The sequence below is a fragment of the Falco cherrug genome, chromosome 9, assembly GCF_023634085.1.
Source record: "Falco cherrug isolate bFalChe1 chromosome 9, bFalChe1.pri, whole genome shotgun sequence".
NCBI lineage: Eukaryota > Metazoa > Chordata > Aves > Falconiformes > Falconidae > Falco > Falco cherrug.
This window is the reverse complement of record NC_073705.1, coordinates 21,790,454-21,809,307: the sequence shown is the minus strand read 5'-3', so window position 1 is coordinate 21,809,307 and position 18,854 is coordinate 21,790,454. Positions and strand designations below refer to the sequence as shown.

Here is an 18,854-nt window from a genome sequence, read left to right as displayed (position 1 = left end):
TTGAGAACTTTTCTATAAAATGTCTTGGTTATTGTCCCTGGTACCAGTAATTTAGTATTGCCAGTAGGACGCAGGCGAGAAGGCTACAGGTGACAGGACAAAGGACAGGGTGGCGAGGTGTGTCCTGCCAGACTATGGACCCCGCAGTGCACTACCCTGTGTGAAGTTCAGCTGGGGTTTTCTCTGCCGGCATCAGCTGGATCACCTCAGATCTGGTGCATTTCTGTAGTGTATTTCATCATGTATTTTGTGTGGCTGGTGAATTCACTCTCAGAGCCACTTCTGTATCACCTGGGAACCATTTAATCTACACCAAGGAGTACGACGGAACTTTTTCTTATAATCATATAATGTGGTACAACATGTTCGTGAAATAGAAGCCTTACTTCAGGACGAAAAGTCCCTGTATTCCTCCTTATACTTTTCAGTGACTAAAAATTCTGCTGATCAGTTTGGGATGAGCAGTATCGCTCCTTCATCCGCTTAGTAACTGTTTCTATTAAAAGCAGTATATGCTTTCATGTGGTATATATTATACCCCATACATACAGAGACAATGCTAAATACGACCAATACTATATCTCCCACTTACTATCTGTATAATACTTCAAGAGTCCATGACATTTTACAAAGTGTTTTATTCTTTGCTCCATAAAACTTACCATCCTTATTAGACTTCATATAATAAATACAATACACAGAAAGCTGTAATATTGATAAACAATGTTGAAAATCATACTGTGTTTGCTGTTCACCACTTTCTTCTTGGAACTGTACAGTAAGCCTGGAAACATGGATACTTTGAAATGTTTGAAAGAAGTTTGAAGATGGCAGGCAGGGATGAATTTTATTTGATTCTTTACCAAAACCAACCAAAAATCAGTTGGTTAACTATCTCTATTTTGATTTAACCAACCTGTACTGAGAAACTCATATCAGGAATTTAAAGCTGAGCAAAAGTATTATTCTTGCACAATGTTCCGTCCAGTGTTCAGTAGTCATAGAGAAGGCGAGGAGATAAGAGGAAAGGCTATTTGTAATGTGCTTCCCACCCTCTTTTTTCATGTACTCTATTGAAAACAACTGCCAGTTTGACAAATACCATCAGCAAGAAAGGAATTATTATATCATACCTCAAGGGTTTCTTATCTCCAAAACAGCCTTTATTATGGTTTCCCTTTGGTATTAAATCCCACTTTTTCTTAAATACATAGTGTTTCCCATACTTAGAAATTTATTTCATACATATATTTGTAAAAAATCCAAAAAATAACATGCAACAGTTTCCAAGATCAGATGAAAATTTAGTGTTGGTTTTAAAAAATAATTTCCTTTACCACCAAAGGCATATGACCTCAAACATGCTGTTTCTGCTAGTGTGCAATGACTTACAGCAGCAAGAACTTGATTTTAAAGTATAACAGCAAGTTTTTGATGGTCAGTTGTAGCATTAAAATGCTTGTTTTGTATAGCTTTTAAAATAGAAATATATTCTTGAAATAGAAATTAATGACTGATTTCTGACAAATAATATTGCTCTTAGCTCTGAATTTCTTACGTATTTCAAAACCTATGGAGTAATCAAATGTCAGTGTTATGCTGGGATATGGGGAATACAGAACTTCTATATTTATTACTGCTCCTACCTTCATCTGAAACTTGTGATCTTAAATAATTAATTAGTGCCCTAGTACTGCGATGTCTTCTGTTGAAACTGTTTCAGGAACAACACCTCTCTGGCAAGTATGTGCTTGCACCGTTCTATTTAAGTAGAGAAAATAAAGGAAGAACAAGAACAATTGTGAAAGATGAAGTGTATTAACAGGTAATGAAGGTAGAAATTGAGAAAGAGGCAAGATTTTGGGGATACGTTGGTCCTATGAGACAGTGAATTAAACTTACTATAGTTTTTCTTCCTTCAAACTACTAAATCCATTCTGAGTCCACCGTCTGATGCTGAAATTATTGCTGCTTGGGTCATCAATGTTACTCTGGCAATAATGCGTTTTTCATTTCTGTTTCCAATCTATAAAAGGACATAATTGATTTATCACAGCCACAGTCTCACCCTGACTCCGCAGGCTTGGGCTGGGATTCTGTGGAAGCCCGAGCCCCCCTCGCAGCATGTTACAGCACGCAGCCATGCTGTCCTGCCCCCGCTCGTGTGCCAAGTCCACCCTTGTGTGCCCTTGCGCTGAGCTGGTTTCGCACGGGATGTGAACGGGACGTAACTGTACAAAGTGCTGCTGTGAACAATTTTCTGCGTTAGGGGTGTGAGGAAAGCAGCGCTAGCAGAGGTGAACTGTTCTGACAGTGGGAGCAAGAGCAGCATGAGTGTGGCCAGCAGGTAGTGTCTTAGGCTCTGTATGGCACCACCCTGGAGGACAATTTGTTCCTCTTGGATTTCCTAATATCTGGTTTTGTTGCTTTAAGCTGGAGAGGGAGGGAGGAGGGGCGTTTCTTTTTTTTCTTATCTTACTTTTTAACCTTAAGCAGACACCCTTGAAATATGTAGTCTGATGGTGATATTCCTTTACTTTTTAATCATATTTCTAACTTGCGTAAATTAGTCCTAATTTTAAAATTAAGTCTGCCTTATTTAGATGTGACTGTCATTGGAATCTTTCTGGTAAATAAATTCAGCAATATTAGCTAAAAGTCAACCTGCCTAATAATTGCATTAAGACAGTTTAAACAGGCTTAAGGTGTGTTCCCCACAGTCCTGCTGGATGCCAACAACCTTTTCTGACTGTTGATCTCTATAGGATGCTTCTGCTTTTTTGTGGTACTAACTCTGACTCTGCAGCTTCTGCAGGCATGTACTCTGTCCACTTCTGTATATTATGGGGAGTATACTGAGCAAATGGGTCTCTTTTTTTTCTTTCTTTTTTTTTTTTTATTTTTTTAATTTTTCTTAAGTGTCCAAATTGATAGCTTTGCCACTGGTTTAAAAGAAGTGTCATGTTATATTTTATTTTATTCTAGTTTCAAGCCTTGTTGAGGCGAAATGCAAGTAAGTTTTCACTGAGAAATTAGAAGGATGATAGTTATCAAATACCTAAATATATTTGTGTGTGGGTGTATACAGATATATATAAAAAATAAAGCCACCCTTTTATTTGGATTAAATCAGAGGGGTCTCTGTCCCTTTAACTCCTTCTCAACTTTGGATTTAATCCTTATCTTTATATCAGATTTTTTAGATGAGAAAACTGTAACCCTTTGTCTGATATGAAAGTTTTCCTGAAATCTACCCTACCCATCTCCAAAACCTGTTATGATGACAAATTCTAGAAATGCTTTGTCTGCTCTGTAGAAAAATACTTTCTTTGTTCCATTTTAAAGGGGTTTCCTTCAAGTTTCATCTTCTAGGTGCTCCCTATTTCTGTAACTGTGGGGTTTGATTATTGGAAGTCAGTAAAGTTCAAGCAGGAAATAATGAAGAAAGGACTAACTCTTCTGAAGAACTAAAATCCTGGTCAAGACAGAAAAGTGAAACCACACCAAAGCCACATTCGTAAATGCTCCTACAGCTGTACAAAAAGAAATATGCTTGAACGGTTAATTTGATGTGAAGATGGTACAACATTCATCTCAAATACTAGATGAAAGTAATTAGTACCATACTTAAGTCAAGATACCAAAAGTAAAATAATAATGGGATGTGTTGTACAGTTGGAGGAGTGGTAGTTTGTCTTAAAGCACTTGTGAGAAGAAATAAGTTCATGGTCGTAGATGTTCCATGGATTACACATGAATAAAAATCCTTTGAATAATTTGAAAACATGTAATATTAGGGTGATATTACCGCTAACTTGATGGCAATGATGATGTTACTTGTCATCGTGGGTGTTGAAATGGGCTGTGAAGGCGGAAAACTGTATAATAAAGGGACACTTCTACGAGTGTCCTCTGTCCTTAATAAATGTCATGATAGACATGTGTTGCTGACAGGTTCTTGGAGCACCTACTCAAAAAATGCATCTAAAAGGAGTACCTGTTGATTTATTCTTGAGCAATGCAAATACAGCGTCTCAGAACTAGTGATGGCAATGTGCTCAAATCCTGCAATTTCTAGTAATCCTTTCTCCAGAAAATACATCAGTGATGCATTTAAAAAGGAGATCTTCCTATCCAAAGCCTACATAAAACAAAAAGAAGGACAAAATTTTACAAACTGGCATTAATGGAGTGTGCTTAAGAACTAAAGACTAATAATGTGTATATCACTGATCTGTAATAGATGTTGATAGATGCATATCATTGCAAATGAAGACTCTAGAAGAACGGTATGAAGTCTGAAAAAATAACATATTTAAACAGCAGAATAAAGCAGATTATCAGGAGTAGGAAAATCCAGCTTAGCTTTCATCTAGTGAAAAATGAAAAAAAGTCTGTCAAATCCTATGATTTTTGCAGAACAATTAAAAAACTCCTAGAAACTACTATTAAGAATGGTTTTAAATGTCAGTCAAATCTTGTTTCAGAGTTCATGAGACCAATAGATGATGCAAGCATGTTAAGAACATTTGAAGGTCATGAGGTATAGTGGAGAGAGCAGGGGTTAACTGCACCGGTCCCTCTGGGAAAGGAGGGTAAACAGGCAATAAAGTTAGTTGATACTTAAAATACAAAAAAGTGTCTGACAAAATCCATTTTGCATGTATTTTGCTGAAAACTTTTTGAATTATTTTATATATGTTTTCATATACTTTTTTCATGTGTGTGTCTTTCAGCTTGTGATGAATGGAAGATTTTACCAAAACCTAATCTGCATCGAGATGTCAACAGATTTGGTCACACTGCTGTTGTCAGTAATGGGTAAATGAAACATCTTTTAAATTTTCTTTGCCATTTTTCTGGATGAAAAAACTGTGGCAGAAATTATACCTACATGAAGTTATGGTTCAATGGCATACAACCGATGGAATTTATTAACATGAAAAGTGCTCATCAGGGGCTTTACTTGTTTTAGGTAATCAGTATGGCTAATCAACAATCTGACATGCTGTGGAATCTGTTCAATGACGTTTTATTTGAACCTTCTAGCGTACTGAGGTACTTCCTCAGTATTGTGAACTACAAGGAATTTGAAATTCTGTACCAACTATAATCCTCACTTAGATGTGACAGGCAAAATTTTTTTTCTCTTTGCAGCATGCTATAATTCTTCTACAATCATAAAATCAAAACCACGTAACTAAAATTTGCTTGGAAAAAGCAAGATTTTGATGATACTGATACAGTTATCATCATTAACTATTTGCAGGAAAAATACATGCCAGCATTTAGACTATATTAAGTATATTGCTTATTCTCAACATACTTTCATGTCATTTGTTGAGTAGAGGAGCTCAGTAAAGCTTAATCATCTAGAAACAGGAGATGGAATGAACCTGGAGTTTTCTAGATTTGGTGGCTGAACTCTCTGCTCCCTCTACCCCCACCCCAAAAATAAAATTGTAGGACAAATGTCTTTTTATTTTTTTAATTATTATTTTTTTTTTAGTGAAAAAGTAGAAAACTGTAGTCAGGTTTAATGAAATTTCTACTGTTTGCTTGTGTCAGTTTTACTGTTGCTGGTTTACAGCTGGTCTAGTATCTGACAGTTGTGGTATTATAGATCATTGTACTACTGACCATTCCTCTTCTACATTATTCATCACGCTAATGAACTCAGTATTTAAGCATATGTGGGCAACTTGCAGATCCTCTACATATGGATATTGAAAAGGTCAGAAATAATGGAGTAGGTAAGTAATACTACACGTAAGGGTTTGATTTTAGTAAAAATAGCAGTATGTTGTAACTCTGTACACAGAGCACTTGAAATTAATCAATGAAAAGATTGCTTCATTAAGAGAAAATTGCTTGGAATTCATGAATTCAGCAACTGGTAGTTTTTCCTGATGATTTGTGTTGTTTTAAGACATCTAAGCTATGTCTGATACTTTGAGAACTGTCACTTTCCATGAATTAGATTCAAGGTGAAAATGCTTTTATACACCCCCTCACCTCCCCACCCCCAAACTTAATGGTACTTTTAGTAGGGTTTTATGTACAAAATAGTGTAATATGAGATACTTTCCAAAGATTTCTGCTATTGGTAACTGTATGATTAATTCTGTTTGAAAAGTATATAATACAACGGATATCCAGGTTCTTTATTGTGATCTTTTACCTGAGGCTGTTCTTAATTTCAAATGAGAAACGGCAGGGTCTCAACTCCAGTCTCCTGGTTCTGATGTCAGCAGCTGCTGCACAGGAAATGTTACCAAGAAGAAATATCCATCTGCCAATTATTGCTGGCTGTCTTTGAAACCTTGAAGAAAAATGTTCTCATTTCCTGCAGGCCATTATTTCACACTCTGTTCTCATTATCTAATTCAAAAAATGAGTAGTTTCTTCCATAGCTGCTCTTCTTTCCAGGCATTTGGTAGATGTCACTCACTAATACGTATAGCACAGTGCACTTTGAGCAGTTTTTTTTTGTAGTTAGTCTAACCTTCCATGGATAAACATCTTGAAAAAATAATCAATAATGGAAATGCTGACAGAGTCTTTATTAGAAAGAGAAGAAGTTTATTATAACATTTTTTATTATATAACAAGACAGATAAATCAAGAAAATGTATCTATAGCTACAATAACAGTTATATTTACTTGCTTTTACCTAATAGGTCCATGTATATATTTGGGGGTTTTTCAAGTGTTCTTTTGAATGACATCCTTGTGTACAAGCCTCCAAACTGTGAAGCGTTCAGAGATGAAGAGCTGTGTAAAAATGCTCGTCCAGGGATAAGGTGTCTGTGGAACAAGAAACATTGTGAATCCTGGGAATCTGGACATGCTAATAACATCCTAAGAGCAAAATGTCCTAAGAAAACAGGTAAATGAATTCTAGTCTTAGTGTCATATTTGCAATGTGATGTAAGAGACTGGGAGGTGTGTGTGTGGGGGGTAGCGGCAAAAAAACCCAAATGCCCCCCAGAAACCAACCAAGTGGAACTAGCGATTGGACTGTTAAAGCTGTTCCTCTCTGAGAATACCCAGTGCAAGAGATTTATGGATTATTTTTGAAAATAATTCAATTCTGGATTTTAAATAAAAGTATTACAGGGAAGTAGATGCAAAAGAGCAGAAGTATAAGGTGCTAAGGGATACAAAACATAATAGAGTTCAAAGGGAAGGATTTAGTTTATTGGGGAGCTAAAACAAAATGACTTTAGGTGGGATTTAGTTCAGTGTGTTTGAAACATTTATAAAAGAGTGAACTTTGAAACACTGTAACTGACTTAATTTTCCTCTTTCCCCCCTTTCTCCTGCTTTGGTGTGTATATATATACACACACATATATAAAAGCCTTTCTATTTTTCTGATTCCAAGAACGCGTAACAGGAGTCAGAGCACAGATGGGCGCTGCAAGTGGTATCTGGCACTATAGGCGTGTGGCACTCTCATGTCTGTCTGTACCAGTAAGGGAGAGGGAAAGCACCACTGCTTCAATTAGATTACCTGTCAAGCAGGAGCATGTGTATGGAAGAATGTTGTACGGTCACAGCTGGAAACAAACTTGAGGAAAACAAGCCCTTTGCTGCAGTATGTCAAAATGGGTTCAAGTTTGTCATGTGAATTTCTATGCAGCATCATGGTAGCTATATTGTTTGAAACAGCAGTTTAGTGTTATTCATAAACTGAGCACCCTATTCTTAAGTATTTTGGCTTGTCACAAGTAAATTGCTTGTGGAAGTGTTCTTGTACTTCACATGAACAGAATATGCATCCCTGCTACATACACCTGCTATTTTTTCTGTGCATCTTTCCTTCAGCAAAGTCTACAATTGGTAACCGAACTTTGGCTGTGTGCTACATGTCCAAACTACCACACAATTAAACTGCCAGTCTGCTTTTAATGTTTGTTAAAAAATTATTAGCTCTGCTGTTAATCAATGCTTCAAGGCAGTTTATTTTTCTGTTAGCTTTTATTTGTTTCTGACCTGGATATAAAGTTGCAAGCTCAGAAAAAAACCCGTGCATTATATAACAAAAAGGTTATCCAGGTAAAGCTTTCTGAAGAAATGCTTTTGTACAGTTTCATAATGTTTAGACATCTACAGCCTAGAATGTTTCAGCTCTTTATAAAAAGAGAAATGTTGAGACACTAAATGTAAAAGTAATACAGACAGAAGGGGATCTTATGAGAAGCTGGTCATGTTAACAGGAATTTTAAAAAAAAGTCAAACAAACCAAAGCACAGACAGGCTAAAGGAAAATAAAAAAGTTAGAGCAGTTTCTAAAGTAAAGCGGCTGCAGTGAGAATAAACTACAGCTAAACTTGCAAGAGTTGAGGTGTTTAGAATCCCAGCTCCAAAGTTGTGTGGACAGCACTGCTCCACTGCTGTTAAATCCTGTCTCAGGTAGTCATATTCTGTCATAAGCTAATTTTTCATATATTCTTTTACACCACTTTGCTCAGTTGTTATCTGGTTGAGAATATCATCTGAGAAACTGCTGATAGTCAATATTAAAGGACAAGCAAAATTTTAGCAGGTTTTCGAAAGATCAGTTCTTGGATAGCAAGGTTCTCTGGCAAGAGAATCTCTTGGACATGTATGATCCTGAGACTAAAGAAGCTGAACCACACAGGAGTTAAACATAGTGATCAGTGTAGGAAATGGTAGTAATTCTCCTATTTTGGGTCATGGTCATTTTTCCAATTTTTGCCTCCTTTAAACAGAAGCAATCATTTGTGTCCCAAACATAAACGTTAGTCCAGGTCCTGAAGGCTTGTATTAAGGATTTAATGTGAACTCTTCCTCAAATATTTATTGTAGAGAAAGTGTAGAACTATAACTTGCCAATCATTATTAGGTTTAGAAATTAATTTATAGACTTCAAAAATGTCTGTATGTTGCTAATATCTGTCTTAGTTTTTTTTATATTTACTACTTTTGCCTTCTTGCATAGCAATCTAATATTTTTATCAGAAACCTGCATCTGAAGAAAATATTTTTTGTTAAAGGAGTGAGGAATCAATAGTTTAAGAGACTTTCTGATACTCTTAATTTATGCACTGTGCTAAGAGAGTTTGTATGCTGCAAATCAGTGACTATTCCTTTGGTTGATATGGCACTTATGAAACTTCAAATATAGCTGTTACTAAAGGAATTTTTAAAGGAGCAAATCTCATTAAATGAGTAGAATTAATTTCCTACAGTTACTTAAACCTTTATGAACGGCTAGAGTTCATATGAAGGGTGTAACAGAAAATGCTCTAAACAAGTGTTTAAAATGTGGTGGCGTTCTCCTTCTGTGCAATGTTTCTTCTTAACTTTCATTTGTATTACAGCTGCCGCAGATGACAGATGTTACCGATACGCAGACTGTGCGAGCTGTACTGCCAACACAAACGGGTGCCAGTGGTGCGATGACAAGAAGTGCATTTCAGCAAACAGTAACTGTAGCATGGTGAGTCTTTGCAAATCTGTGTTAATATTATTAATACTGTTTCTTTTCTAGCTAATGCAGAGGCCTGATGTAGTAAATTAAAGGGTTATAGTAGACTAATAAAAGGTTGTTTTGACCACAAACAGAAGCGTGCTTGCCTAGCTTTTGCAGTAAAAACGTGGCAGAGGCAGAGCTGGACTGCAGCAAAGGGATCTATTCTAGGGAAAAAAAAAAAGTCTTCTTTAGGATTGTATTAGCCGCTGTATATCTCTGAGGACAAATACTATTTTCTCCTAATTAATGATATTTTGGAATGTCCTAGAGTCATTATTAAGTTGGATTTTGTGCATATGCTGTGTACAGTATGCAGGTAGAAACCGTGGAATCCCATGAAGGGTGGCTATTCTGTTTTGTTCCCTTTTAAGCAGGACCAGGTCAGTCTCATTTCATTGGTATTCTAATCAGTAATCATCATAGAAATGTTCTTAACCCATGGAGTTACTTGCCATCTCATTAGGGGAATATGAGCCTCTGTCACCATGAGATTAACTGGTTTGCGATTATTTGGTAAGGTTGTTCTGATCTTTGTAAATACAAGCAGTCAGAACATACAGATTCATACTGTTGCATTAAAAGTCTGAGGAGTGGCTGGGAGAGGGTGGGGGAAAGCCCTTCCACTGAATCATGAGATTCGGAAAGGATCTCCTTGCTTTCTAAACTCTTTCTCAGAGAAGAGCCCAGGTGCCGCTAAATCCAATCCTAGTCTCAGACTCAGTCAGCAGCTTTAGGTGTAAAGGATTATATATACAGCCGCTCATCAGTGCCATCGTTGCCAGTTAGAGCCCAGTTTAAGGACTTTCACTAACACAGTTTTGCAAAGCTGAAAAAAAATAGATCATTTGTTAAGGTGACACATATAACAATTCTGAATTGCTGTTGGTAAATGCACTTACTGCAAAAATCGAGCTCGAGTGAAGAGTTCAATGCTTTTCTTAACAATATTGTTCTGGGTAACATCCAACATAGTTGGAAGTGCAAATCCTACCAGAGGTGAGGCATCCCTGACTGGGGAGGAGAGAGGTGCAAGCCTGTCAACACGTCTGTTAGTTAAGAGTTCTCGTCTTCAAAAAACCCAACCCAAACCAAAACAACCCCCAAAAAACCCACACCAAAACCCCAAACACCACTCATACTAAAATACCAGACTTTCTGCTTGTGGCAAGGTGGGATGGAGTCAGCTATTGCGTGCTGTTTGGCCCTTATCAAGGTATCCCTTCTGGAAGCTCAGCTGAGCCTGATGGTTCCGTGTGGAGCAGGAAGGGTTTGTTGTAGACAAGTACACGGTATGGGTTGATGGTTACAGATGTGCGGGGGTCTTCCTGCTATGCGCTGAAGTAGTGCTGGGGTGTGAGGCCCCTGCCTCACCCCGGGCACCATCCAGCTAGTTTGCTTGTTAGACTGCACCCGTTCTCAGCTTTGTGAGCTGTGCATGCTGCTCAAGTCAAACACCCAAATCCACTCGGAGCCCCATAGAGCTGTCTGCGTTAGGTCGGGATGGTGGGGGAGCACACCACCACATATACAGGTTTATATTTATCTATTTTTAATATTGATTAGTTCCATGTTTTAGAGTTTATGTTATTGTCCACCAGCTGCTGCATCTCTTGTTTGTTCATTTGATTTTTGCAAGCTTATAATACTATTTTAGCTTTATAATTTTTACCTCCTTGTATTTTTCAGCTAGCTCCCAACACCTGGCTGTACTTGAGTTCCGAGTCCTTTCTTTACGCGCTTCCATTAGTAAAGGTAGTTTGCTGTCTGATTTGAACCCGATGCAAATCAATCTTGCTCTCTAGACAGACATATTCAGGTGTGAGTGGGATTGACTCTGCCTCAGATCTTGCCCATTCGGAGCGAGCACAGCCGGCTCTAATCGCTGGCGTTTGTAGCTAGTCACTGCTAACAAAGGCAATGCAGGCACAAATTCATCAGCAGCCATGTTATGAGTCTGTCAGAGGGATTTCGTATTCCAGGCACTAATGGTTAGTTTCCTTTGTGATCTCTAAGGGCTCTTATTTTCCTAACACTTTGTGCTATATTAGGTGCCAATTTTCTAACTGTGGTTTTCAACCTTTAAGCACGGAACAGTTGCTAAGGAGCAGACCATCTTCATCACTAATAAATGTAGAGCACTGGGTATTTTCGCACAAGCTTCTCAGTTCAGTATCCTTCTTTGACAACCTTTCATGACCAAGATTGTCAGCTTAATTAGCAGCTCATGCACCAGTCTTCTCTGTTTCATTTCCTGTCTTTTATGCAGGGTTTGAAGTGGATAGCAAAGGCTGTTAGTGGAATAAAGAATGAGGTTGTGAAAATTCATCAAAATTATTTCTGAGAAGAGTTACTATCCTAAGTTGAAGGTGGCTACTGTAAAATTAGTGTATTGGCTGGGAGGCAATGGAGACAGAATTTTGCAGCTCTTGATATAAACCCATCAAAATAGCATCAACAGAATGGCAACATGTGGAGAAATGGAATGGATTAGGACAATAAACCATTTTCATAGACTGCTACTTCTGGACTAGGCCCACAGAATGAAAATGTTGTGACAGTACTGTGATGGTAATGTGGGATAATAAACTGTAGACTCAGAAATATCACAAGGAGAAAGTCCTATTTTTGCAGCTGTACAAAGGCGTTCATTTATGAATGAGATCACGGAACACCCAGATGAGACAGACAATAATGTTTTAGAATCTGTTGCTTTCGCTTCATCGAGACTGGCCAGCATACTAAAGATATGTTGGCAATCAGTTTGGCATTGGCTTCATGGTCATGGATATTGGTAAAGCAGTGACTGTTTTGCTGATTGGAAGGGATGTAAAATATGGAAATTTCCCTGAAATAACTCTGTTTGGACAGATGGACTGCATAAGTAGTACTAATGCATTGATGATACACATATACCTGCCTGTGCTCACCATCTGATGTTTAACAGGACACTATATTCCACTGCTGTGCAGACTGATGGATCATCAAGGTATATATCAATATCTGATGTAATTGCAAGCAGAGGCTTGCAAGGGCATGTCATTCTGGAGGTCTGGCTCATTTCAGCACTAGTGAGCTGGTTTGTTTTTCTCCCAGAAAAACTCACGTAAGTGGGGCACTTCTGCACACTATAGTTTTAGTTGACCCTATCATGTCTAATGCAAATGTTGAGGGGTGGATGCTTATTCTGTCTTGCCCAACTGGGAAAGAGTTTACTTAAAACATGTGGAGTGATTCAAGATGGTACTGAAATTTGGCTCATGAGTAGAGTGAACAACATGCTAGCAGTAGTGCCTTGTTTGTTTTCTAGCATTAAATATATCTTTTAGAGATTTTGTCTGTTAATAGTAAGCATTTTAAATGTTGCCTTGAGAAATTACACTACTGAAATTCCCTAGACTGCTTACAGTGGTATTACATAATACACTGAAATTATTCCATAATACAATGAAGTGATTTTATATAAAATAAGAAAAAAAAATTAATTTTTATCTTGGAGATTGATAAATGCTAAAATTGTAAGATGACCTACTTGACCTTTTTTCAAAAATGGGTAAATACAGATACTAGTATGCCATAGGGACAAAAGCAACTATAATACTGTCATTAATACTGCCTTATGACATGTACAGACTTGATGAAATATGTCATACTAATATCTATATAAGTTCCTCTTTCAAACTGTTTCATGGAGCCTCTTGCATCTAGGCAGGGCTGTTTTCAACTTTGAGACACAGACTATTTTTTAAGACATTGTCACAAACAAAGAAGGAAACATCATCATTGACGTACTTCTTTTTCTCCCATTCGTTGGATGTCTGCATCAAAGATGGAAATTTAGACAAGAATATTTTGATTGACTTGTAAAATCTAATAGTGTTGCATGTGTGTCCCTCTAAGCGCTAAATATTACTCTTTCTTTTTCTAAAACTGGGAGAAACAGCTTTCTGTCATGCTTATATCTGCTGTTTTACTTAACTTCCCTGTCTCACATCTTCCTTCCTTTTGCTTTTTCAAAAAAAAGTTTTATGTCTTGTCTGTGGTATATTTCTGGGCTTTGTGGAGTTGATTGTATTGACTTTTACTAGCAGTTTACTGCCCTTAAGTCTATTACATTGATCTTTCACTTTGACACTTTAATTTGTACTCTATAATATCCTAAGCATCATCCTGGTCCTCACTGATTCTGCTGCATTTTGCCTATTTCTTGATAGAGGAAAACCACTAGATGTGGGTCCACTTAATATGTTTATGAAACTGTATTTACTTTGTACACCTGCACATAAAAAGCTTTATCTTGCATCTCGTGAGAATGATACTCCCTTGCTGATTGTGTTGTTCAGAATATTACCTATATTTATATTTTGTAATGGAAATAGTCTCAGGAAAAGCTATTAATTTTACCATTTTACCTTCCAGCTTTTATTAAAAAAAAAAAAAAAGGCTTTGAGGGAGAGATGAATTTAATTTTAAATTGCTGCACCTTTAAAAGATACAATTTTTCTTGAGATTGTAGCATGGAAGAGTAAGCATACAATTGGTTTGCTCCTCAGGGAGGAGCCATCCCATGAAAGCAAAATCTTTTTGTACCTTGTGACAAATAAAATGGTAAATGACTGAAAAAAAAAATGACCGACCAGTTGCAACAAAAAGCAAAATTTCCTTTACTGAAGACGACCAGAAAGAGCCTGCATTTTAGAGTAAGAACATTTACTTTATCAATTGTGTTTTTTGTTTTTCAAAAATGGAGCAAAATATTGGTTGATACAGTGATGGAGAGCCTTAAGATATTGTGAGAGTAATAATTTTTAAAGATAAAAATACATCAAGTCCACATTATGGCCATAAAGCTGTTTTATTTTTGCAGACACATGTAGGCACATTCAAAAAAAGTGTGATTGCATCGAAGCTCTGAAAGTGCTGGAACGTCTCCTGCCTGCCAGCCGCCTTTAAGCAGTGTGCTTGGGAAAGAGGGGGGGCTGTCTTTGGACACGTACCATGCCACTATATATGTTAATGGATCAAGTGGTGATAGACTTATAGGTGAAAAATGTAAAAATATTTACGTGCACGTGTAGGTTGATAGTGGATAATATGTTGGCTTCTTTTTGATATTTATAATGTGAAAGACCTTTGAAGGGTTTTTTTTTTTTTTCTTTCTGTCTTTTTAAAGTATTTTTTCTTTCAACCCGCTTCTTTGTCTCCTCCCTCACCCTGTTCTTTGGGAAACAACGGGAAATTCTTGCACTGGGTATCAAAACAAATTGTTTTTGATTTTTTATATCTTCAGAATAACTCTTCCCGTTTCCTCCTTTGTCTCCACCCCAAACTCCAGATCCAACCAGCAGCCCTGAAAGGCACACTTCGGAATTAACAAGAAATGGCTGCCTTCTCCCCTTCCATTGTCTTACTACTCTGCAGTAAAAATGGAAGTAGCCACTGCAGCTAGGGTAGCCATAATAACATGCTTCACCGGCTGTCTAAAATGTTGTCCTATAATCCTTCAGTTTATAGAACTGTTTACTGCCCACCCTACAAGTCTGCAAATAAAGTAACTTATTATTCCCATATTACTTAAGCAATGTATTTTGAAGGCTTGGAATGCAGCAGTAATATGATACTAAACTTGACTTGAAAAATTTTGATTGAGAGAAAATGTTTTCTCTTCAAAATCCTACAAGTACTTGGAAAAAAACTGGAACCCCCCCACTTTCCTTATAAAATTTCAGCTTTTATTATGAATCTCCACATTAAGGTTGTTAAAATACCTACTCTTTCACTGTAACAAAAAGCAGACGTATGGGAAGGCAGAATAAATTTGGAATACTTCATCAGTTGGGATCAAGAGCACCAGGCACATGAATGTAACACTTTTTTGGTCAGAGTATTGTCTCTGATGTGTCTTCAAGTGGAGTGCGTGTGTTTTCTTGTTTGGAGAGAGTGCAGTGGGAAAAGGCACAGCTGAAGCATTCGTGCATCCAGTCTGGATTGCATTTTTGAAAGCCTCATCGCTTTCAAAAGCCACGAGTGGGATGTGTTCCTGCCATAACCATGACCACCCACACCCTTACCTCCAGTGCGAGTCTCTGGGTTTCTTGTCTGTCCATCTCCACACATGCAACACCATAAAGCCCCAGTTGGTTTTATATATAGATATAAAATATATTATATATATTATATATAAAATATATTATATATATAATATATTTTTATATATATATACACAAATACAGCCCAAACTGGTACGTGACTTAAAAGTATTTTATATGAGTAGGGCTTCATAAACTAAGTGTTGTAGAACCCATGAAGGCTATGAGAAAGTGTTTTGCTGAGGATATAGGATACCAAAGGGTATTTCAAAAAGAGCTATAGTCCTACATTGTTAGATATTTTTACACAGTGCCTTAAAGACAAGAATCATGGCCTTTTTGTAATGCTTGCACAGCTTGCACAAAGTTAACATCCTCTTTCATGATGGGGATTCCTTGGATGCTACACTAATACCAATAATAATAAATATAATCATAGCAACCTGCCTAATTTGAGGAATGCAAAGAATGGTCAAGGGGAAATGTATAAAGTAGTAAAGGGAATTATGAATAGAATCAAATTCATTTTGGAGGAAAAAAGGAAAACTTAAGACTAAGGAGTACCCAACAGTAAGATTTGGGAATAGCTTCAGAAAAATAGGAAATCTATTAGATTAATAATTTATAGTTAGACTAGGAAAACTAGATAAGATTATACTGTTAACCTGAAAAATCCAGGAGGAGGAGAGGGTGATGTTATTTAATAGAAATTTCTGAAATTCTAAGAGAAACTACTGTAATATTTTTATTCTACAGTGGATATTCAGAAAATCACTACAGTTCATAAGTCTTTCTATACACCACCATATCAAGATCAGTACTGAAAAAAAACTAAGTAAATCAGACATAAATGGGAAACTTTATACATAACATGATTTACTCATACTTTGGTGTGTAAACATTATAAATAACCTACAGCAATATAGAACTTCAGTAACAGATGGGCTGTCATATTTCTGAATTTCATTTGGTTTGGTAGCTTAAGTTATAACCTTAATATTGTGTTAATATGAATTACCTATTGGATTCACATCTACATTGAACTAATGAGATTTTCAGGCAAGCAATGTTTAAATTGGATTTAAGGGAAATAAGTGCTGGGAATAAGGGAATACAACAGAGAACATTATTATAGAATAGTCACTAGTACTTTGAATTTTATTTTAAACGTTAAATAACTAATGCACAACAAGCTTCATGATTAGAAAGTATTAGAACAAATATCTTGGTTTAGTTGAAAATTGTGATCTGTATGTAATATCACTAAAGAGTATATAATTTTCAAAAAGAATCTGAAAGCTTAAGGATTTTGAGCTATGCCATCATGAAGTGTTGAAAGTAAGTATTAGTTGAGGTATTGTAAATGAGCAGACGGTGGGTACTCGTGCTCCAAAATTCACTTTAAAGTGTCTCTCAGGCAGCTTTGTGAATATGCATCATGAAAGAGTGAAACTAAACGTGGATTTGTACCAAAGGCTTTTTGTGCTTTACTGTTCCTATGCATTTATTGGCCTAGACAGGCGTTCTATTACTTTATGGCATTGTCTTTGGCTCTGCTTCATACCATGGTGTAGATGCCTTCTCCTAGAACTGCTTCTCTGGTTCTTTTTGCTTCACAGTAGCCTTTCTTACACACCAGAAAAATAGTGAGTACCTTTTATAATAAGCTCACTGCTGGGCGACTGATCCAATAAAGGCAACAAAGCCTTAAACAGCAATGCTCTTCAGCAGGAATGAAGCTGGTCCTGTGTGAGACTGAAAATTTATTTTAACAATTACATTATTTCAGGACTTCAGCGGGAAAAAAAAAATGGAGGCTGGTTGTCTTCCCTCCTGACTGCAGTAGGTTGATGCCCTGTCATCATCATCATTCCAGTACTAACAACTGTGTAACTTACTATCGTATTGCCCCTTTAGATGTGTTTTGTCATTCTCCAAAAGACTATTAGAAAGGAAAGCAACCAAAATTGTCATGTAAATCATACATTTGCTATATAAGTACAATTCTTTTTTGCTGCTATGCATGAATGAATCTGTTGTTGTTAGAGGGAGACAAGAGTTGTTAGGGTTGGACAAGATGACCTCCAGAAGGTCCCTTCCAACCTCAACCATTCTGTGGTTCTGTGAGTATAAAGCTGCCTTGAATTATGACTTATTTGTAATTATTCTCTTGAAATGAAGTTAATAGAGACAGCCTTATGGATAACCTGATGAACTGACTGAGGATTTGGGGCATTTTATTAAATAAGATATCAATACTATGTCATAATTGAAAGTATTATGCAAAGGGAAAAAAAGATTTGTGTTCAGAATGCCTCACTTGGAAAGGAAGACCTATTTTCAGGAAAAAAACCCCACCCCAACAAACCCAACAAAAAACCCAAGTAAAAATTCCTTCAGTGTTTATTCCTGTTCTTGTACACTAAGGTACCAAAGGAAAAATATTATTCCTGGCTTTATGTCACTGTATGACAAAATGGTTTCCTGTAGATTCTGTAAATTTTATGCTAGCTATGTTGCATACAGGTTTGCAGTTAAATCTGTAAAAAAAGTGTGACTGCAATTTTTGACAGCTCCTTGTGGTTTGTGACTATTGGTCTGTAGATCCTATTTTTTTTCCGTTTAATCCAGATAAAACAAAGCAAGTTATATTCTTGCACCTTTGGTCAACGATGTGTAATTTTATATCTGCATCTTGTGCCATTTTTTATATTCCCTTTGATTATTTTTTCTTGCTTTACTCTGCATGGGATGAAATAATTTAGTGAGAGCATACACCTTAACTATCTAAGAAATAGCAATTTAGTTTAGTTATTTAAGGTCTTCCTGGGCTCTGTGCTGGGAAGAGACATCTTCAAAGTCTTGTTTGACTCCCTCAAAGTTAGCTATGTGGGACAGGTGGGGTGATTTGTGCTCTAGAGATGTGTTTTATCACTTGCAGAGAGTATAAGGGAATCTAGGCAAAAGCTTAAATTCAGCCTAGCATTTAGGTGGCTGTGGTTTTCTGGGAGAGGTTCACCTGTGTGTCTTTCAGTTTTGACTTCTGCTTTGTTGATGGTTTGGTACAAGTTTAAGCTGCCTTTTTGTCTGTTTTATTTTTAGTCAGTTAAAAACTACACCAAATGTCATGTGAGGAATGAACAAATCTGCAATAAACTGACCAGCTGCAAAAGCTGCTCGCTACACCTGAACTGCCAGTGGGACCAGCGACAGCAGGAGTGCCAGGCGCTACCTGGTAAGGGCTGTGGGGTGGCAATGCTGCTTTT

The 18,854-nt window shown here is 36.9% G+C and overlaps 1 protein-coding gene across 2 annotated transcripts in view; it reads left to right on the top strand.

Annotated features, from left to right (window-relative positions):
* The window catches only part of ATRNL1 (attractin like 1), a 525,452-nt gene that overhangs the window by 101,251 nt on the left and 405,347 nt on the right, over positions 1-18,854 (top strand). For both annotated transcript variants that reach the window (XM_027812182.2, XM_005443870.3), the window contains exons 11-14: positions 4,737-4,821; positions 6,681-6,889; positions 9,351-9,469; positions 18,691-18,823. In XM_027812182.2, coding sequence (XP_027667983.2) covers positions 4,737-4,821; positions 6,681-6,889; positions 9,351-9,469; positions 18,691-18,823 — 546 coding nt within the window. The remainder of the gene's footprint in view (positions 1-4,736; positions 4,822-6,680; positions 6,890-9,350; positions 9,470-18,690; positions 18,824-18,854) is intronic.